The 23750-nt window shown below is 43.4% G+C and overlaps 1 protein-coding gene across 1 annotated transcript in view; it reads right to left on the bottom strand.

Annotated features, from left to right (window-relative positions):
- The window catches only part of RAB10 (RAB10, member RAS oncogene family), a 44652-nt gene that overhangs the window by 5126 nt on the left and 15776 nt on the right, over positions 1-23750 (bottom strand). Inside the window, exons 2-3 of the mRNA XM_054820343.1 lie at positions 11209-11269; positions 1949-2087 (exon numbers count right to left, since the gene is read on the bottom strand). Of these exons, the coding sequence (XP_054676318.1) occupies positions 1949-2087; positions 11209-11269 (200 nt within the window). The remainder of the gene's footprint in view (positions 1-1948; positions 2088-11208; positions 11270-23750) is intronic.

Genomic DNA, 23750 nt, shown 5'->3' with positions numbered 1-23750 from the left:
TAGTTTCCTGGCTATTTCTAAATCAAGGCTTAAGTATCCTGTGGAAGAGCCTGCTTGCACAGGATAACAATTCAGCTTGCTTATTGAAAATTCTCCTCCTTGAGAGAATATTCTTGGCAATATTAACTCCTTGTGAAACCAAGGCACTTAGTTACTTCATTCACAACTATCATTTGCGATAGTCCTCTACTCATTTTAGTGAGAAGCCCCAGCACTGCATCTGGTACCTCAGAGGATGACTTCATCCATCATTTCTGCCAAACACACTCTATTAGGAAGCTTTTTTTATTACAGAAGCAGCTCACTAAGGTGTCAAACATCCCTCATAAAACTGCAGTGACCATGCAGCCTTCACAATGCACCTGAAATCAGCTGCAGAAGTTTGTGACACAGATTTAAAAACATGAGATCAGCAAAACCATTCACTTCTCAGATGCAATGGTATGAATGACATCCATTACTCAACTTCCTGGATACTACTATTTTTTTTTTTTTTAATAAAGCAACTGCAGAATCTAAAGGTCTTGGCTTCAAGTTTACATTCAGCTCGCTGCTAAGTCTCTTAATTCCCCACCACTACCTCTGTACCCCCCAAAATGTGTACCTTTCCATAAGCAGTGTAGTTTCCCATTTCTTGTGCTAGGAAATGAAAGGCTCAATAGCACATTTTTGCTCTGTAAGAACCCGTCACCAGCCTCAATGCTTCACCTAGCAATGCCTGACAGCACCCATCTGCTGACGCTCAGTTCTACAGGGCCATCTTCATGCTTTCTAGGAAAACAGCGAAGCTGGAAAATCCAAACATTAATTCCATTTGGGAACAGCATAACAAAAGCAAGAACCAGCAGCTGTGCTGCACTCTAACATCTCAGAGCTCCTGGAGAACAAACTCTTGGGGATCTGGGCACTGAATGTTTCCACATCAGTTTCTTCTGCTTCGCTTGACCTTGCTTGAAATTTTACCAGCCTCCATGTTCAGTGTACTCCTCTAACAAGGACAAAAGTCAGCCGTGCGGGTTTGAGCAGTTTGCTAACATTCAACAGCAGCAGTTTGCCATATACCTGCAACAGTCATGATAAATTTGCAAATATTTCCTGACTCCAGTTTTGAGGGAGCAGAGGTGATAATATTTAATTATCTCTGAAGATTTACAGAGTCATCCTTATACAACAGGTTAGTACTAGCAGCGACAGATTCTGTAGCTACTCTACAGCTTATGGCTTCGCACTGCCCCTCTGCGCACCACCTCATGGTGGCAGCTCCTCCTGAAAACCGCAACTCCCAGTTACTGGAAGAAGTATTCCTTAACTCTAAGTATTCTCCAGCACAGAAACAAAGTTTGCTCATGGACAAATTTGACATTTTAGGACACCACTAGCCCCCGTGTAGCATTGCAATCCTTCATGCCACTGCTGAGGGGGGAGTTGAGGGAGGGAACACAGGACACAGGGACCCAAACCCCTGCGATAATTTACACACTACACCTTCTGCCAGGGTAGAATCCCCAACTGGTTTGGGTGGGCAGGGACCTCCCAGCCCACCCAGTGCCACCCCTGCCATGGGCAGGGACACCCTCCACTAGCCCAGCTTGCCCAAAGCCCCATCCAACCTGGCCTTGAACACTGCCAGGGAGCCAGGGGCAGCCCCAGCTTCTCTGGGCACCCTGTGCCAGGGCCTCAGCACCCTCACAGGGAAGGATTTCTGCCTCACATCCCATCTCCATCTCCCCTCCTGCAGCTTCAGGCCATGCCCCTTGGCCTGTCACTCCCTGCCCTTGGCACCAGCCCCTCTCCAGCTTTCCTGGAGCCCCTGCAGGGACTGGAAGGGGCTCTAAGGCCTCCCCAAAAAAGAAGCTGCAATCCAGAACCTGAGTTCTGTGGGACTCATCATGTGCTCTACCAGTCACAACAAACAGCTCAATTCCAGAGTATTACAAACATCACTCACCTCATCTATGTTTCTGAGCCACTTGCTGATGTTTTCAAAGCTCTTGGCATTGGTGATGTCATATACTAGCATGATCCCCATGGCACCTCTGTAATAGGAGGTGGTGATGGTGTGAAATCGCTCCTGTCCTGCTGTGTCCCTGCAGAAAACACACACGAGCACACATTAGAGGCAAGCTCTAAAGAAACCAGCATGGCGTATCTATTATAGATATCAGACATATATATATTAGACAAGTGTGCATGGCCCCGTACATGCTGTACTGCACCACTACGGAGGGATGTGCAAAGTTTTCAAAGAGGGGAAGGACACAGTCCAATGTGCAGCAGCTTCAAGGAAGGCCGACTCCTTCCCAGATGCAGCTGAACACTCCGAGAACAAGGGCAAGCTTCAGTGAGCCAGGCTCAAGAGGGTACATAAACTCCAGGTTTGAAGTTTCCCTTTTGGATTTTACTTTTAAGGGTATTGTTTTTTCAAAAACACATTTCAGAGTCAACTGTGACAGAGAGACAAAAGACACTGGAATGCTTAACTGGGCTTACACGACTACAGTGGCAGAAGACGAAGCTATCTGTTGAACAGCAAAGTGGTAAGCTGCAGTAGGTCTTCTGATGTACTGCCACAATAAATCAACCCAGTATCAAGTCATGGTAGAATTTTGGTAATTTTAAACTTTGTAATTTTATTCACCACTTGAAACTTGCACCCAAAAGAAGAAACTTTTATTTTTAAGTCTCATGTGTTGGGGAAGCGTCTCAAAGACTTCTGAGCCCCAGTGGAACCCAGTAGCAAACAGGATGAAAACAGGAGCAAGAAATGCTCTACCAACGCTTCAACAGGACTGTGAGCTCCAGCAGTGGGAGTGTCTGAACAACCCCAGAAACATCGCTGTCCCAGACACTCTCCCCTGTTACTGACCAGTTCTTCCCAAATGAACCTAAAAATAAGCTGCTTTAAAACTCCACCTACCATTTTTAAGTTACATACCATAACCACTGACCAGCCCGATTAGACACCGCCCAACCCCAGCTGACGCAGTACTCAAGTTTCTGTAGGAAGTTCCCAAAATATTGTAGGTTTTAGCAGTGCCGCTGTCAAAGCCAGCAGAGTCTGGAACAGCAATGACCTGGCCCAACTATCCAGTCAAGGCTACCACAATGCCCAAGATCATCCCTTTCCCTTTCAGCAGCTGCTCAGCAGCCGCAAAGATGATCACTCAACATTTTCTTGAACTCAGACTTAAAACTCAGAAAAATTTTGTTTTCAGATCAATTTTATAAAGCCTTAACATGATCTTACAAATTCATACAACTTCGTATTCCTGAAATTACAAATACAAATTCATATTCCTGAAATTTTAAAGCATTTGAAAAATAAATCTAGGAGATGCACTGTAACATTACATTGTTGATTTCTATTAGCAATATGCTGAAAATTGATCATGCAAGATTAATGACAGTATGTGTTTTCTCACCTCATTCTGAGATCTCTGATGGAATGCATGAGATTTGGTCAAACAAACCTGCATGCCATTAAGTTGAGAATTAGGAGTTCACTGCCTATTCTACAGTGTTTTTCAGAGGACAAACCTAACAGATTACATGTTTTCAATGACACTATTCACATAAGGAGGACATGGAGCTGCTGGAGCCAGGCCAGAGGAGGCCATGGAGATGATCCGAGGGCTGGAGCACCTCTGCTCTGGAGACCTCAGGCTGAGAGAGTTGGGCTGGTTCAGCCTGGAGAAGGCTGTGGGGAGACCTTACTGCCACCTTTCAATACTTCAAGCGGGGGTTATAAGAAACATGGGGACAGACTTTTAGCAGGTCCCTTCCAACCCAAACCATTCTATGATTCTATGACCTGTAGCGATAGGACAGGGGGTAATGGGTTTAGAATAAAAGAGGGGAGATTCAGACTGGATATATAGAAGATATTTATTACACTGAGGGTGGTGAAACACTGGCACAGGTTGCCCAGAGAGGTGGTAGATGCCCCATCCCTGGAAACATCCAAGGTCAGGTTGGACTGGGCTTTGGGGAACCTGATCTAGTTGAAGACAGAATCACAGACTGGTTTGGGCTGGAAGGGACCTCAAAGATCATCTAGTTCCAACACCCCTACCACGGGCAGGGACACCGTCCACTAGACCAGGCTGCCCAAAGCCTCATGGCAGGGGGTTGGACTAGATGAGCTTTAACGGTCCCTTCCCACCCAAACCATTCTGCAACTCGATGACTCTATGACAAGGTAGAATCAAAGGCGTCTCCAAATTTAAACTGGTCTAAATTGAGATGACACATTCCCTAACTGCCTTCAGAAAGGCACAGGGTTTCCCCTGTGACCTACAGACCCACATTTCCTTGCTCACAAACCAGTAACCTCAGAAAAGATCATGGACTGCAGTTGATCTAGTTCAATTCATTTCCCTCTCAACTGTTCCTGAGGTCACAGCAAATGCCTTGGCAGAACGTGGACACCACTGGGCACGAAGTCCCACGAAAACTCGGCTCTCCCCACCGCCCTGTCACCTACGGTTGAACCAACAAATGCTGACTGCTGTTGCCAAATCAATTTGTTTGAAGCACACGTCAGATTTCTGGCCAAGTATCAGTTGGCAAATGGAGAGTAAATGAAAAGCCTCGAAATCCGAAGATGCCATAGAGGAACAGTTCTGAGACGCAGGGAAATGATCTACAAAGTTCCTTCTCAAAGAGTCTTATCAGACCCCAGACCACTGTTTTAGCACACACAATAGCTGCTGGAGAGGCTGATTGCTCCTCATCTTTTATCTCCTCCCAGGAGATGACAAACATCAGGAAGAGGGCAAAGAGCGGAGGAGGAACAGGGGCAGGTCCTAAACCCAAACACCACTTTGTTCAGAGATGTTCTAGCAGGCCGTGCTGCACAGAGGTCTGGCTCATGGGCAGTAGCCTCGAGAGGCAATCTAGTCCATGCCCTGGCTCCTCAAAATGTTGAGGAATACCCACATTATTCCTGAAAGATGCCTGATGTTCTGCTGGAGACATCTGATGATTGCTGGCTTGAATCCTCCTCTCTCATTTCCTCTCTGCCCCATTTGGAAGTTTCTTCTCATGGCACACTTCGGTTTTCCTTAGTGCAAATTAAGGCCATCAATCCTTGTGTTACCTTTGATAGGTAACGAGAGGAGTTGATTCCCCTTCTTTCTACGATTATTTTTTACATACACAAACACAGCTCTTGCACCTTCCCTGAATTTTCCCCAGCCACCTCAACTTCTTTAGACCTTACTCACTGGCCAAAGGTCTAAGATACGCAGCCTCACTCATTACTCTGGAATCCCTCCCATTTGCCCGTGTCTAAGCAAAAACCAGGACACTACTCCAGCTAAGTCTTCCCAGCCTCACACGGGAATATTTTCTAGAAGACCTGGGCATGCCTGTTTATAAATCCCACTCCCTTCCTTCATGATGAAGCAGATGACTTTTCTGACATTTGCATAACGGATGACACATACTGAACTTGTAACTGTGCATTCGTGTCCAATGAATTTCACAGGACTTTTTCCAATGACATATCTCCAATGCAATCTGAATTATAATCCAGTCCTCTACACAATTTATACTTTGCAACTTCATCTTTTCCTGCTTAGCTTAAATACAATAACCATACTCTCTATTCCCTTATCCCAACCATTAAAGAAAACAGTGCCTATCATGAAACACAGGACAGACTCCTGCAAAATATCTCAACAGAACCCTTACTCATGCATCGTTTATTTTCTCTCGCCATGAATTTTGGATCCACTTGATAGCCCCTTCCCCTGACTCACTTCCCCCTAAATTGCTTATATCAAGCAGGACAGTGTCAGAAAAGCCTTACCAAGAACATCAAGACGTATGGCACCTGCGATTTCTCCCCTCCTGACAAGGCCCGAGGCCATCACAGTAAGAATTCAGATTGATTTTACACAACTTGGCATCGGCAACACTTAGTTGTTACTCATTGCTCGTCATGTCCTATGCATCTACAACTAACTTGCTTAGTTAACTCCTCCAGTGCTTTTTCTGGCAACTGAAGCTAAGCTAATGGATGAAAAGAAAGCTGGGGAGGGAAAAAGCAAAGAACCTGGAGTGTTTCTTTTTTTTTTTTTTTTTTTAAAATAAGTACTGTATTTGCCCTTTCCCCTCTTAATGGATTCTCCATTCATTATTCAGAGATAACTCTTAATGGATGCGAGATTAGAGAACTGACTGAAGCAAACAGAGGAAATGAGTTATGGTTTTCAAACTGCCTACGACTGATGAATCCACCCTGAGCAAACGGCACAAGACAATCGGAGATCGCAATGTCTTATTTACTGCCCTAGCTTTCCACTCTTTTGTTCAAACCTCCAGGATGTAAGAATATGCTCCAAAGCTGTGGGTGTGCAATAAATCCTTGATGTAGGCAAAAACATTTGTGGAAGCTAATGTAGACAAAGACTATTAAGGTAGCCAAGGAAAACGAGGCTGCACAAGAGGAAACCGAACTTGGCTTGTTTAGCTGCAAAATGAAGACAAAGAAGGTCGTCCTGTGGGACTAGGGAAAGGAGAAGCACAAGGAAAGTGAAAAATCTACTGAAATTATTCTCATGCCAACATTAAAGTATGCATAAGCTGTATCATGTCAGAGGTTTAACCAACAGAGAAAGGAATTTCTGGGACAGCTTTCCGGTTGACCTAGCAGAGACTAAAGAAACCTTAAAATGTACTATGATTTGTTTATGAAAGATTTACACGGACGCAACAAGAAGAGATTACATCTGATGATCTGTGAAGATCCTTCCAGTCCACATAGCTCAAAATAAAGGTCTTCAACATATTAAACTAAATAATTCTTAGCAAAATAATCCTAAGAATTTTATTACTGTCCCACTTTCTTCTTATATTTGTAAAACTACGCAGTAGAGTACTGCATCGAAGAAACTGTACTGCTGCCATCAGGCACACTCTGGGAGCTTCAGTGACTGGGTTGAAGACTTTCCTTCACGAAGGAGTATCTGTGAGAGACTTCGTGACCGGCAAATTTCAGCTTTTCTGAATGATATTCAGCCAGGAAAAAAAAAAAATCTGTAATGAGTGAAGTATCCAACTGTTTTACAGGAAGTCAGACTGATGCGCCAAAAGAGTCTCTTCCACCCTGAGCTATGCACACAGTGAACAGTCTCAAAAGCTCTCAGCAGCAAGAGTTAACTTTTACATCTTCCTAGGGTAATTGCAAAAATTAATGAGACTGGACATACACCAGTCACTGGTGCTGTCTGCAGCTTTGGCTGTTCACCACCCTACTTAGCAAATGCAAGAACTTGCATATAACAGGGAATTGCCACACGTGGAACTATTCCGGTTGCTGCACACTTCTTTCACCTGGACAGGTCTTCCAGGTCAGATGATTATTTTTGCAACGAGCTCATTGCTGAATAAAACAAAATTCTGAGGACACTTTTCTAGCCACGTAAAAGCATTCCCAAAGATGCACTGCTAGAAAAAAGTTTCTTTATGGTCTTCTACACAGCTAAGAGCTGTATACTAAAAAAAAAAAAAAAAAATAAGGCTGTTTCTAAAATTTGGAATCGGTCAACAAGACTGTAGGAAAATAGGCTGACATACAAGTTTTATGTAAAGACAGGAGGATCAGAGTAGCAGCTAAGTAGGAAAAAAATTAGATGTCTTTGAACCTCTGAGTTCAGTGTTTTTCAGTTTACTACACAAGCAATTTTGTCATCATACTGCTTCCATATTAATACAACACACTCAAGTGTGATTGTTTCATACATCACTGAAAAGAAACAAGTCGCTGTCTTACCCAGCTCTGGAAGCTCTTCAGGATCTAGCCTTTTCGATCTCAACTCTCTGGCCTTGACGCTGCAAGTCACTGCACTGCTACAAGCCTGCGCAGACACTCCTGTGCAGCAGCTCTGCAAACAAGGCTGTCCCAGGCACAAGAAGAATCAAGCGCTTTGCTAACACGTACCTACAGTCATTCACCTCAGTCTATCAGAGATCCTTGTTCTGGCGTGACAGTACACACTGCCAGGCTGCCAGGAAAGCAACCTGCACGAAATCTGGTAAATGGAAAATTCACAGGGGAGGAATCAACAATTGTTAGTTCCCATGCACCCCTACAAAACAAACTCTTCGTACAGCTCTACCCATGCATTTTGGTTACTCCTTACCGTCAGCTTAAGACTTGTCATGTATACACCATGTGGCTGTTTAAAGAAACTTGGGTTTACTTACTACTCTTAGAAAAGCAAATATGGACCTCTTGAAAAGGCTAATCACTCACCCACTGCTCACATAACCCCACTCTGTTTATAATCCCTAGAAAGCTATTCCTAAATACTGCAGTTATTTCTTGAGCAGCTTTCTGCCCTACCCCATCCCTCCAGATTCCACAGTCAGCATCACGGTGTTTGGGGTTTCTGTTTTGGATTCACTCTCCCGATATCAACCACCTGTCAAACCACTTCCAGATTTTCTCTCTCAGTTCCTAGTTGTCTCCCCAGACCACAGAGTCTGTGAACAGAGACACCAAAAAGTGGCTGTACTTTCTGCAACCAATCTTCACAGAATATTCTTGAATCACTGGAAAGAGGGCTCCTGGGATAAGTTCTTCTGCAACAGCAGAACAGGATGCATCCGGATCCACTTATTTGTCAAGTTCTGTTCCAAAATACCTGGCCAATCAAGGGGTTTCTCCCCCCCCTCCACATTCCCCTTTCTCTATTTCATCCCCATTACACTGAACCAGAGCTTCTCCCAGAGTCTCCCACTCCTGCTGGTGGATTTCCAGCAACTTTCATTTCCACAGTCCTTGAGCTCAGAGAGTCCTTCCTTCTCCTCCGTGTCTGCTACCACTATGTATTTTCTGGGTAGTTCAAGGACTTCTGGAGCCAGAGATCACATCTGTGTATTTAACAGTCCAAAACAGACTGTTCTTTCGTGAATTCCCTTGCGAAGCTGCATACATCTGCAGCTACCACAACATCTTGTGATGAGGAGTTTCACAGCTTAGCTTCATTTCCTGGTGTTGTGCCCGTTCCACCTTTCAGCCTTGTGCCAGAACTAATGCTCTGGTACTGGAAAAGTCAGTGAGTTACATCAATCTCTGCCTGCCTTTTCCAGTATACTCATGATTTTTAAAAATGCACTTTGGTCACTTCTCTGACATGCTGAAGAATCCTAATCTTTCCAGTTGTTCTTCCTAAAATAGCTATTACATCCCTCTGATCATCCTATTTGCCCCTTTCTTCTAGGGCGTCAAAACTGTGTATTACGTTAGACTGTGACACTTACTTCCCTGACCACTGGAAATTATTACACTCACTGTATCGGAAAAATCCCATCTAGTTTTTCAATTGCTGCAGTATGCTAATAAGTTTAGTGAATTACAGGATGCCCAAGCCTTTCAGTTTCCATTTCAAAGTGATTCTGTCTGTGTTCCTGCAGTGTACGATATTATGCTCTCCATAGCTGAATTTTTAGCTCTGTTACCCTATGGGCATGACCCATACTTTGGATGCAAGAAAAGCTACAATAACAGCCTTAGGTTTACAAAGGAAACGTTCCACTAAATGCATCCTTTGCTTATAAACTGCTGCAGTGGGAGTGAGGTGGAATTCTGGAAATATGTTACACAACTCCTGGAAGTACAGGGTGAGTTTAAATACAGGAAGCAGTGGTTAAATATAGATGCATTGCACAAAAGATCTTCACCAAAAGACACTACTGTTCTAGCCACCAAACCACTGCTGGGCAAAACTTGTACAGGAAAAGCTGGAAACTACAAAGCCTTTTTAAAATTTTATTATTATTTTCCATCAAAAGTGCATGCCACAGGGACTTCATTTTCTGCTTTCCAAGTTTCATTTCAAATGTGAAATTTTAAACTGGCAGGAACAAGAAGCAGATCCAGACAATGACCTCCTGACTTTGCAACGTTTAAAAGTTGCAACTTCATAAAACTCAGCTCACCCAAACCCATCTTCATGTCCCTCAGCCGCTAAAACCCACAAGGCGTACAGCTTCCTTATGGCTTGCTTCTGTCTATATATGTATTAAACATCCTCTGCATTCCAGATTTTCAGTTTTTACATTTCACAATGACTTTTTCCTAAGTTTAATCTAACAGTTCCTTCAAGTCATCCCAATGCTTTGTTCTCCCTTTCTATCCCACGGTAATTCACAGCACTTACCCTGCTGGGGTAAAAAATATGACAAAACAATTGATAGAAGTTACGGTTTGATCTGGGTTGGAAATCGGAATGTTAACAGTCTGGTGAACTCACACAGCACAGGGGCTTGCAGGGCACAACCCAAAATAACTAAATTGGCCGACTTCTGCTTGTAGGACGGGGATATGAGAAACAACCGAGACATGGTGGACGCTCAGAGCAATGGTAATACGAAGGATTCGGAACACATTTGTTAGGAAAGATAATAATTCAGCCAGAGGAAGATCAGTGCTTCCTTCTAACTGGAACTCATCCACCTGCATCTACAAGCATAATCATTATCAAGCCATAAAAGATTTTCACTAGTGGGGGACAAAATGGGCAAATTCAAGTTCTGAACTCTCAGTAAAGCTGGAGAATGCACTAGCAATATGTGTACTCGGTTGAGGAGGAGTATAAACAAAAATACAGGCTAGGAGAAGCCATTAGATTTCCTGATCTGACTTGTTACAGAGCTACTTAAAAAGAAGAAAAATCTCCAGTAAAACATGCACAGCAAGCTAAAAGTTAAGTTTTGCCTCATGTTAGGCTTTCCAACAGAAAAGCAGTCGTGTTTTCAGCCAGCTGAGAAACTGTCCGCAGTTTACTGTGGAAAAACCTAAGTGCAGGCATGGATTGCACTTCCCTGCTGACACAAAGCAAGGCTATCAGTCAATTTATAGTCACAGATTCGAGGCAACTCCTCATTTAAAAATTCCAGTTCTACAACATTTCCCACTAAATCACAGACTGCAAGGGTTCTGTCGTCCCCAACAGATCTGCCAACAGCCTGCCCAAGGCAGCAGTCAGTAACAGCGGCTATAAACGCAACACACAGATCTCTTCCCCATTTCTTAAAAATTTAGGTGAATACATGGGGCTTTACTGCTACTGAAAATACAAAGCGGTTACAAAATGAGACACCTGAATGTAATCTCAGAAAGAGTAAACTCTTCTCATGAAAACCTGCTTCTGAAAGAAGCCATCCAGAAGGACGTAGCTTCTCGGGTATATTACTCACCATATCTGTAGCTTGATCTTCTTTCCTTGTAATTCAACAGTTTTAATCTTGAAGTCTATCCCTAAAATAAACAAACACATAAATAAGTCATTAGTATTTATTTACCAAAAAAACCAATCCCACATCAACTCAGAATTGCTGCAGACAGAAGAACAGCTTTCTGCTTTTACTGGATCGTCAGGTAAACCAAGGATGTCCAAGTAAGCTGGAATGCAAGAGGAGCACGATGACTGCGGTGGTTTAACCCAGCAGGCAGCCAAACCCCACGCAGCCACTCGCTCTCCCCCCCCACAGTGAGATGGGGGAGAGAATCGGGGTGAAAAGTAGGATTTGTGGGTTGAGATAAAAACAGTTTAATAGGACAGCAAAGGAAGAGAAAATAATAACAATAATAATGATGATAAAAGAATATATAAAACAAGTGACACCATGTCCCCTCCCAGCTTCTTGGGCACCTCCTCCCTGGCAGGGCACGGGAAGCTGACAAGTCCTTGACTTAGCACAAGCCTTACTGAGCAACAGCTAAACCATCAGCGTGTTACCGACGTTATTCCCATCCTAAATCCAAACCGCAGCACTATACCCGCTGCTAGGAAGGAAATTAACTCTCTCCCAGCTGAAACCAGGACAATGACCAACACAAACAGGGCCTCAAAGGTCTACGATCAGTCAACAGACACCTTCGGGTAACACTGTTCAGATGATTTGGCTTGCAAAAGCTTTTAAGTTTCTTGCTTGTTTTTACAAAAGAACAATATCAGGATTTTGCAGTTTTTCTGTAGAACTTCCAAAAAGAAGTTTGCGTATAAACACCCTAAACAAAATAGCAAGCTCTCCTTGTTTTTTAAAAAGGCACACCCCCCAAATGATTAAACCACAATGATTTGCATATGCTGAAAAATTATGTGAAATATTGCAATTTTTCATTTACTTTTACACCTAATCCTTGTGGTACCACCAATTCAGAAACCTCTCAAAAAACCTGCTCCTTTTTCTCCCAAGATTGACCTTTCCATTCATCTTGTTCAAGTAACCTAGCTGGAAGAATAACAAGAACTACAGAACTCTTAATGCTTGTTACCCATTTACCGTAACTCAAGGCAGTCAGTCAGCACGAGAGCCTACACCAGAGCATGTGACAAGACTCCAGACTGTTAAAAATAGCCCTCTTGCTTTTTACACCGTTGAAACAAGCAGCAGAAGCCCTGAACTGTCTCGAGTTAAACACAAATGCGTGTGGTTTACAGTCAGTCAACCTCAAACTTCGATAACGTAAGCAGAACGGTTTAAGCAACACGAAGCTTTCAACCAGCAGTAAAAGGCAAAGGTTGGGTTGGCACCCAACCACCACGTCTCTTCGTCCAGGTCCATCCCCTGGTCCAGCCTCCAAGGTGGTACAAGCAAAGTCACCACTTGACAGAAGTGTGTAACCACGACTCTCAAAACTCAGAGAATATGCAGAAAACATCTTGACAGAGCATGAGTAAGGATTTACTTTTAATACCAACTAATACCAAATAATTCACATGCTAATTTGTGGCAAAAGCTGAAATGGTATTGCCACGAAGTTAGTTAACTATGGGATTTGCAAGGACTGACTGAAGAGGAGATGAAGCAGACCTGTCCTGAGAAGACTTAGGAAAGAAGAAACTATCAAACTGAAGACAGATCCTTAGCTGAGACCAATGCTGAAACCAGTATTTAATACTGTTTATGATTAATTCTGGTGCAATAGATTGTCCTATCTGAAGTCTACTGCTTACAAAAGCGAGAGGCATTGTACAAAGAATGATTGAAATAAGAAACTGATAATCTCAAAGACAGAGTAAAAACAAGGGATGGGTGTCAGCAGTACAAAATGCAACATTACTTGCCTGTTACCTAAGAATTTCTTCTGTGAACCAGGAGCTGCTTTCACATGACAAAGAAGAAAGACAAAAGGCTGACAGATTACCATTTTACTTTCAGGGAGTAACCATAATCCAAAGGAGAGGCAACCCTAGAATAAGCGAATAGTCATGCAGGCATCTGGTGAGAAATTTCCATCCGAGGCAGGGAAACACGAACACCGTTGTAAAAGGCCTTGGTGAAACCTCATTTGTGCAATGGGTACAAACTAATCACTCTTCCCTAGAAGAGATGGGCTCAGACCAAAATCGATGCCATGCAAGACAAACCAGGATGAGGACCCCCCCACCAGCTCCTCCATAGCACAAGAGGCTCGAGGACCATGTCTTGTTTCAACCTGTTCTTCCCAAAATTGAAGAAAAGAAGGGGCAGGCAACTCAGGAGGACTAGAAAGAGGTCATGAGGCAGGGAGAAAATTAGAAGGGCCAAAGCCCAGCTAGAACTTAATCTGGCTACTGCTGTAAAAGACAGTAAAAAATGGTTCCAGAAATACATTAGCAACAAAAGAGGAGCTAAGGAGAATCTCCTTCCTTTACTGCTTGTGGGGGGAAACACAGGGACAAAGGATGAGGATAAAGGCTGAGGTCCTTAATGCCGCCTTTGCCTCAGTTTTTAGCAGTAAGACCAGTTGTTTTCCGGATACCCAGCCGCCTGAGTTGGAAGACAAAGACAGGGAGCAGAATGAAGCCCCCATAATCCAAGGGGAAATGGTTAGCGTCCTGCTACACCACTTGAACACACAGGTCTATGGGGATGGATGGGATCCACCCAAGGGTGCTGAGGGACCTGGCAGAAGTGCTCACCAAGCCACTTTCCATCATTTATCAGCAGCCCTGGCTGACCAGGGAGGTCCCAGTTGATAGGAGGTCTGATGAGGAGCGGCTGAGGGAAACTGGGGTTGTTGAGCCCGGAGAACAGGAGGCTGAGGGGAGGTTGGAGATGAGGAGAAATGTCTTCCCCCAAAGGTTTGTCAAGCCCTGGGACAGGCTGCCCAGGGAAGTGGTGGAGTCCCCATCCCTGGAGGGATTGAAAAGACGTGGAGATGTGGTGCTTGGGGACATGGGTTAGTGGTGGGCTTGGCAGGGTGAGGTTAATGGTTGGACTCAGTGATCTTAAAGGGCTTTTCCAAACAAAATGATTCTGTGAGTCTATCATTCCAGTTGTCCACAAGAATTATTACCACAGACTACATCCAGTGGAGCAGGAACACTACAAGACATCTTCTCTAAATGCTCCGACACTAATTAGATGCCAGAGCACTGACTTTCAATTCCAATCAGAGAAACACCGCTGATAATTTTTCATGCTTTCCAAAAATCTGTTTATATTTAGACTTTTTAAGAGGCAGCAGCTGCAATCACAAACTTCCCTCCTAAATCTACAAGGTCATTTTATACCAAGTGAGATTAAATAGAATTTATGAAACACTATTATGTAAGAAGTCTACATGGGAAGTCTGCTTTAAACTCTACCACGTCCAACTCCTTTCAGTTCCATATACTGCACGCACTACTTCATTTTAAAATTGAAATATTAAATTAGTAAATTTTTTACATAAAGATCAGGATACCAGAGCTTCTCTGGGAAAGGCTACACAACATTAGATGTGAGGGGGAGAATCCTCGTCCCCTCAGGCCTGTGTTGTGCAGGGGGAGAAACGGGGTTGGCACTTGCTAGATGGCCACTTACCACATACGCAGCCAAAAAAGGGAAATGGAGAATAACCCTTAAATGAATACCAAATGCAGCTCCTCACATAGCCCCTTACAGTTACCAAGTATTTCATAAACATGAACTGGAGCGTAAAGTGACAAAATTCCCCATTTCCAAGGATTCAAAGCAGTACAGTGAGTAAAGGCCGAGGTTGTCCACTCATTCTAGGACGTCAGCTTGCGACCTTCAGACCTGTTTCAGGTCTGTGCTCCATTATTTTTTTCCAGTTAGCCAAAGCAGTACTTCATCACTCAAGTTAAACTTATGAATCAATATAGCTAGTATAATACATATGTGGTTTGAAGAATAAACCCGCTGAATGATTAATAGCCAACATACGAAACTATCCCAAATACACCTAACTATCACTATGTTTTGTAGCATTTAACCCAGTTGTTTGCTATGATGTAGTGCTCCTCAGCAACGCTATCAAACAAATGAACACAGCATTTACTAAAAGGTCATAAATAAAAGTATTTCACACAGTGACACTTACTTTTAGGTTCTGCCCAGATAAAGCAGGATGTTTAACAGCCACTTTTCATGCATTAAGATAAAGTAAGCTATTAACCCAGCCAAGGAAGTTAACTCTTCTCTGCACTGAGAGGGATTTAGCTAACTCTAGTATTTGGGGATAAAATAAATCTCTAATCCTGTGTTATACTCTGCTGCCATTCCAATTACAATATAATACTAGTTCAGCCTTCGTAACAGAAAGATTGTTATAAATAGCAATGACTATTTGCCTCTAAATACTTTCAAAGTAGTTTTAACAGGCTGGAAAAACTAGACTTCTGCATCACTGTAATGCCCATTCAGTTCTAGGTCTTTCCAAAGAAGTCGCCAACAACATTGTGCCGGCACAAACACAAAGGCTTCGGAGAGCAGAGATTACAGGTACGGGGAGTTTCCAGCAATATGAAGTTCAGGAGAGTTTAAGAGGGTAAAGGGTATAAAAATTGAATGGTGTGCAGAACGGACACATTACTATCACAGGAGAATAATGACAAACTAATGAATTAAAGATGGGCATGAAATTACTCCCTCATTAAGTGTCGATAAGATATTCATCAACTTCAATAGGGCAAACTGGAATTCACAGAAAAACCTGGAAGTATACTGCCAGCCTATTAAACACTTAATGTAACTCCATACTTTCAAATAAAAAATTGGAAATGCTTGTTACACTTCAGTATAGCTCACACAGTTTAACAAAGAAGTCTCCTTAGAGGCGGAACACCACAGGTTTCTGGCTCATTTCTGGGTTTCCTTCCAATTTCAAGTCTTGCACTGGTTGCTTATAGCAATATATGGGGCCACGTCTGACCAAAAATTGAACTCAGGGCTTTAAAAAAAGCTACTTATAGATTCTTTAGGTTACTGGTCTTCAAGTACCATGGCTTAAGAAGTACCATTAGTTGATCTGATGGTATGTGCAAACAGGATCTGCCCTTACACAAATATTGGAAGTCACTTCTGCCTAGTCGCTGTAACCACGCAGGCCACGAGCAGTTTCCGAAGCTGGACGGTCAGACTTGTGCATCGTGCCACTGAAGCCAAGCTCCTCCATCCCTGTATCAGCAGAGGTTATTGTCAACCAGTCCCGACAAAGCATTTCGACTGTATTTGTTTCGCTTTAAATATCCGAATGTCTAGCGAACACAGAACTATTTGCGTTTCCATTGCTCTCCGATGAAATACATTAATGAAGACCCCAGGACTTGCGTCAGCAGAACAGCCTGCTTAAATCCATAATCGCTGCATCCAAACAGTTATATATCACTTTACACTTTCTCAAGCCCCTGCCAAGGTTTTGTAAAGATCACCTTTCTGTTGCTAAATCACAAACCAACTGTTCTCGAAAAATGAAAGACAGAATGCCATCAGTACAAGAGGGAGGGAGAAAAAGTTATTTTCCAGTCCATTTTAGAGCTACAAATGATGAGCTAGCCCTTTTCAGACAGCACGAATTTTGTTTGCATTCTTTCCAAACAAAGACAGCATTCAGCTCGGTGAGGGCGCTGGGCGGTAGGGAGCGGAATGTAGGGCAAGAGAGGAGCAACGCCGCAGCGCCAGGAGCCTGACAGTCAACCTGCACATCAAAGCACCATCCACTGTAGACCATAAGCAGCAGATAAATAAGCACGTTTTGCATTTCAGTTGTCAGTAATTGCTTTGCAAACGTACTTTAACAGCACTATGTATTTTCAACTCAGGAAAGAAAAGCAAGCGTGCACAATTTCATACTCAACTCTCATGTCTTCAAGCTGCCCACCTCCGTGCTACAGGCCCTGGCAACAGCAAGTATTTTTCTCGACAGTGCACTTAAACTGCAGCTATCAACACTCAAATTAACACAGCAGAACTCAGGTCACATTCCAGTTTTCCAAAGAGCACCGGGAGCCATCTGGATGGCCCCTTCCACCTGCATGGCCCCTTCCACCTGCATCCCTGCCAGCGGTCAGCGACCCCGAGGAAGGCAGAGGTTCCCAGCCTGGGCTTCAGCACTTTCTCCAGGGGTCTGCAGGGGCACCCAAGCACTCCACAACCCACTGCAAACAACTAAAGCAAGGTGGAGCTCTTGCAAGCGCTTTAACAACCACAAAAGGATATAAACCTTATCTTTACTGCCTTGCTTTTTAGAAATTCCAGCGTAAGTAAAGCAAGAGACTGACCAGGCAGAAAGAAATCGCTCTGCTATCTTTCTTTGAAGTAACAAAATTCACAAAGGCAGAAGGAACGCAGCCTCATGAGGTATGGCACGTTAATGTAGAGTACAGACTGTAACGTACCTTGGTAGCACAAGAACAGCATCAGAGAGGTACAGAAAATCTGTATCCTTCAGGTATGTTTACAGCTTACAGTAGGGCCTAAAACTGCCCTAAAATGTTTTTATTTAAAAAGCAAAAATGCAAGAAAAGAAAACTTACCAACAGCAGGAAAGTACAGCAATAACTACACCTGGAAGCTTTTAAAAATACAGAATTAACTTTGGGGCAGAGACCTTTGTTTAGTCTTTTTACACAGAACTGTTTGATCCTGAGTTGCCACCATTCCCAAGACAGATTTACTATAAAGTCTTTCTTAAGCTTAACATCTTAATGCAGAAGATGACTTCTAAAGCAAACTCCTAAGCTGGATACTGCTTTAGAAAGTTTATTAATGTCTAGAGTATAACACTAATAAAAAGGTGCTTCCTCAAGCCCTCCCAGTAACAACCTTTCCAAATATATCAAGTATTATATATTATAAACTCTCCAAAATCAACCCAAGTCTTGCAAACAAGCTTTAATACTTCAGAATGTTGTTTCACTAAGAACACGCAGGCACTGACATTTGTTATCAGTGAAATAGTTAAGATCAAATATTTTGCAAGAAAGCTTCGGATGCAAATATACTTTCTCCTTCCAAAGAAAGCCCAACACAAGCGTATCAGGCAAGAGATGAGAGTTCTGGTTTTAATTAAGCTCTTAGTGATCTCAGTTACTACTTGGGTCTTTCAAAATATTTATTCTACAAGGTTTTCATACCTACCCAGTATGAATATACAACATTCCCAACCACACTCAACATTTTAAGTACAAACACTATTTTTCAGAGGCTTTATATGAATTAGCTTTCTAAAGTTTCTCTCCCTTCTGCAAACCTTTGGCACAGAACAAAGTCTCAACTCTGGGTTTTCCAGGTGTCATACACAGGACCAGGATCTGGGACTTTGCCGGGACAATGCTTTGCACTTGGGGTGAAAGGTGTTCAAAGCACAAGATTCAGGCAGAAGAGTTTATTTCAGAGGAGCCATAGCAAACCCCGGGCCAGGTGATCATTTAGTGTTTAGGCACCCTGGCACCACTTGATTCCAGCTCTACAGAAACCTGTGCAAGGGACACATGGATTACACAAACATATATGAATCTGTTTTAAAGAACCTTAACTCCTCATCTTATAAAAAAAACAAACAAAAAAACCCAAACTTGCTTCTCAGCAAAGCTTAAATTGAACTCTCTTTGATACTGCAGTGACTTCTTAAAAAAGCAATTAATCTCTAGTTGACAAACTTAAAGATGCTCCCGGGATGTCTCCTCTCGCTTGTCCTGCAGAGCTAGGAAAGGAACAGGCATCCACCACAGTATGCCACTTGCAAGACTCACAACTTTTTGAGAGTGTTTAGAAATACTTCGCAAGTCTGCACACCAATCACCATCCAGACAGTTCTGGAAGAGAAACTCGAGCTCTTCATAGCCTCATCCTTTGGCAAAAGCTTCAGTGAGAGCACAAGTTTTATCGGAGAGTGCAAAATTCAGCTGATGTGGTAAGGAACAGGAAGCTTTAGGCTAGCTGGGACAAGCCTCTACAATCATGGCAATTATTTCTCAAGTACAGATTCGCTACCTTTGGCAAAAAGCAAGGCATTCAACTACAGAGGAGAGAAAACTCTTAATAACTGGTGTCTAAAAGGAGCTGGAACCTACATTATCCTCCCATATTGCTTACAGCTTAGATCTCACATGGACTTCTCTTACAGGTGGATCTCTGTGTCTATTAATTCTTTGTGAAGTCTTCTTTCTTGCATAAAATTGCAATAAAACAATAAAAGGAGTCACTAGACAAAGTCTCAGAACTCTTGCTCAATAAAGCAAGTGTGAGTGAGATTATCAGAGAGACCAAGACAATGAGGAAACAAAAACCTGGACTACTTGGCTGCTCTTAAGCAGTACTGAGAAACTGTAGATCCAGGTAAGGAACTGATACTTTAGGTCATAACTACTTTCTTTAACAAGACATTTATTCATCAGGCCAAGGGATTACATTGCATTTGAACTTTTCCTTGTCTTTAGCCCTGATCACGTGTAGCATGGTCAGCTACTTGGGAAGAGGGAAAGGCAGCGTGACCAACAACAAGAAAGAAGCGATCGAATCAAAACAAGGAGAAGCCTATCGATGCTTTAGAGTCAATGAGATGCAAACATGCAGTGCTCTGTTGTGGGCAATACTAATTTGGCGCATGTTTTTGTAGGAGGATGCACAGTTACCATGGCAACTCCGCACCTCTTGGTTTTACAGTACTGAATCCACTCTCCTGTCCAGCTTTCAAATACATTTAATCTCATGCGTAAACAAGATAGTAAATAAGACAGCTAGTCTTCCTCTTCCAGGAGAGAGCTCACTTCACATGCATGCTTATCTGCTGATTTTCTTTTGTGTACGTGTACACATACATACACCACATATGTGTCCAGTCTCCTATATGTACATACTTGTAAATGTATTAGTACTTCTATGTATATATGTGAGCCTGGATCTTTTCCACACTTACACACGGCAATGAATTCTTTGTAGAAAAAAATAGTATTGTCTACCACAAACTTGCACGTAAAACAAACAGCTCCCCTCTTGCTTTGGAAAGGTGACCGAATGCAAGCTCTGCAAAAATCACCAAGTCCTCAGGGCCCCCTTAGTATCCCAGCCCCACTGACCTCTTTCGTGGCTCTCCCGGAGAGCCGCACTGGGTCACGGATCACCCACCACCAGGCCAGCCTACCACAGGATGCACAATCAGCTCGGGCCACGGAGGTCTCGGGACCAGGGTATCTCTCGGTACCTCGAGTTTTACCCCAGTGCTTGCCTGTGCTGTGTTCGCCAGCTGCGGGTGGGGAGCTGGGGAAGAGTGGGGTGAAAGGAAGGAGCTGCACTGCCAGAAGCAAAGCTCTACACAGACATTCAAGTTCTGGTTAGTAGTTACAGCTGCAACCCCAGTGCCAGTTCCTCCCCTTACAAAAACTGGGGCAAGTTACTTACGTGTCTCAAGTTCACTTTATTATCTTCATTTCAATAAAAACAGCTAAGACAACAGCTTGACACCGTTGGTGGAGCAAGCTATGCTCTTCAGCAAGACTTTTCCTTTTGCCTCATTTTTCTTGACCTCACACCAAAACCTGCAAGTGCACCAACTTTACTGCAGGCGACTCCAAAAGCTAAAGGAACTTTACCCACTACAAGCAAACACTGCTGTAAGACAAAGCAAAAATGAGGCACGTAGATAAAAAAAAAATAATAAATTTAATAATTATTAGATTAATAGAATTTTTTTCAAAAACTAACAAGATGTTTCTGAACCTGCCTGTTCTGGTTAGCTGAGGGGAAAAAACAAAAGAAGAAAACTGTACCAGGTAGCAACCATCAGTCAAGAACTGAGTTATTGTTCTGCCCTCAAGGTAACTTGAGTTTCTCTGCAGAAACCAACCTGGGTATCCTAACACAGCAAGGAGCTTGTAAGTTGCTTTCCAAAACCAAGCAGTGTAATCAAACAGCACCACCAGATGTGGCTGGAGAACAGAGGCAGCAAACGGGCATCTCTCACCATGAATACATGGAGCCAGGCAATCTGACTGCTATTAGCCTAAGATAACTCCTTACAAACTGCTGCGAAACAAAGTTAGTTGTAAATAACATCGGGTACCCACTGCACACAGACGACAGACAACACTTCTCAGTTACGTTAGACCATGCTGCAGATTCCCATTCATTTTAACTAAAGGCTACTACTGCACTGGTCAGACCTGAAATAAATGCTTGCCAAAAAAAGATGACTGTAATCGTTTGTGATACAAACTTACAGAGGAGTTTCCTTGCAGTCTCCAAAGTTACTCAAAATGACTCAGGACTCCTATTCCGCTGCAGGCTAGGGAGCACCCACACACCTCACGGAGGGAGCAGCCCAATGCCAGGACGGGCGAGCAGAGCCTTAGCACTCGGAGCAAAGAGGCCCCAGAAATGAATCCGGGCAGTGCAGGACTCCCAGAGCCACCCCCTGGAGAGGACTACCAGGAGAACCAGCAACACCCCCAGGACCAGCACAGAGGGCATGAGGAATCACAGAGCAGGTGACGCTGAAATGGCCTCTTGGCTGTCCTTGCTGTCTTCTAAACCTTTCATTCCATCATTTGTGACGTTCAATGACCAGGAGTGTAACGAAGCACTCAAGATATAAGCAGACTATGGATTTATGTGGTAGTAAAACAGAAACTCAATGGATTCAAGTGTTTCAGTGTTTTATCTTCTCTGCGGTAAGTCTTTCCTAGTGCGGAGCGTGCAAACCAGAGCAGCAACAAGAACTCACTCTTCTGGCTCTGCAAGGTTTCAAGTTGTGACAACTCAGCATTTACAGAGCACCAGAAGTTGCATCTAAAGTAACACATATCTTACACAAAACCTTAGGAAACATACACTTAGTTCTAATAGTCTAAGGAAGTTCCACAAGTGGGTAAGAGAAAACATCCATGAAGGTAAGAGTCCCTTTGAGAGCCCAGTTTTGATCAGGCTAGGCATGGGAGGACAATGGTAACAGAAACAAGTGATTTAATTACTTTAATTCCGCCAGCCACAAATGCTGATGTGATTAGTGTTACGTATTTTTCCGCTCCTCTTTCCCACACATCCAGTCACCGGTGTCAACCCTCCCACCCTCAGACTGAGTTTATCACCTACCCAGAGACCTCCCCTCTCCCAAAGGCCCTTCCCCAAGCGCCCTACTAGTCACCCATTCACTGAACAACCCACTGCGAACTTTGTTTTAGTACCCTCATGAACTATCACTTGGGTAAACGTTCATTCCTTTATCTCGAGGTCACCAGCCTCAATCCATGCCACCTAGATAGCAACACCGACACAGAACTGGTTTTCTTAGGAACACTCAGAGTAACAAGCAGAGAAACTACCGGGACAATAGCTGTATCCTCGACTGCTAGGGATCCACCACACCTGAAGTATCCTGAAAATCAGTATTTTTGCAGAGCAGGTATCAAGAACAGTAATTATGACCACATGTCTCTCTCCATAAAGATAAGCTAAGGATTCTTAACCAGTGATATTTGCTAGTGTGGTGGTGTGTATCTTAATAAACCGCTCACTTATAGCATCTGTTTTTAGGAATCCAGCAGATTCTCAAAATCCAATCAATTTACCTTTAGCTTTTAACACAAGAGATTAAACTAGATTAGACTAGAGATTCCTTAAAAAAGTGTCTTTCCTCTTCAATAGACTGATCAAGTCCTACCAGTCCCTCCAAATCATCCCCATGGCTCTTTCCCAAATCCTCAGTTTTTCAGTACGATTTTAGAGTATCTTTGTAAAACTGTCCTTACAGGCTGAGTTTCACTCATACCGTATCAATACAGATCAATTCTGGAGACGGTAAGGCTAAGGAAGAACACAGGACATTAGCAGTAGCACTGTTGCCAGATCATCTCCTACCAATTAATCTATTCTTAATGAAGCAGATGACAATCCTGTGAGACGGCAGGTTCTTAGCGTGACCTACATTCTTCCATTCTAGATGTCTGCATTTGTTGTGCTTTCAAATGCCGTCACACATCACGAACAAACAAGCAACTGCGGCAAGACTCAGCTGTGCAGGGATATTTGACTTATGCAAATCTACGCTAACTGATACAGGGGACTCGGCTGAATATTCAATTTTGGTGACAAATCCAGTCCTGTGGCTTACATCCCCCCAAATATCTGGCTCAATCCCTCTCAAACAATAGAGGCCATTGTTATCCAGCCTGACCCCTTATCCGGGAAAGGCCCCATACCAAGAATTCATTCACATCTTCACTGTTTGCAGCAACGGGGGATTCTCACACCGCGCTGCTGGTTCCCCATCTGCAATTGCCCCGCCGGAGCTTTCTGAGCAGTCTGCCTCATACTGCACCCGCGGCCGCCAGCCAGTTCAGAGATGAAAAGCAACGTTCAGAATGACAAGATGCACAACTACAAGAGTGAAGGGCACTTTCCCAACTTGAAATTCCTTTTGAAGCGTTCCTGTCTCCCTTCAAAGAGGCAGACAAGTTGTAAGCATGCAAGCTTCCTTTGTGCATCAGTTTGTTTCAAGGATGCATATTAAATCTAGGTCAAGGCTACAG

Source organism: Grus americana, chromosome 3 (assembly GCF_028858705.1).
Source record: "Grus americana isolate bGruAme1 chromosome 3, bGruAme1.mat, whole genome shotgun sequence".
NCBI classification, from domain to species: Eukaryota; Metazoa; Chordata; class Aves; order Gruiformes; family Gruidae; genus Grus; species Grus americana.
This window is presented reverse-complemented; position numbering and strand designations above follow the sequence as displayed.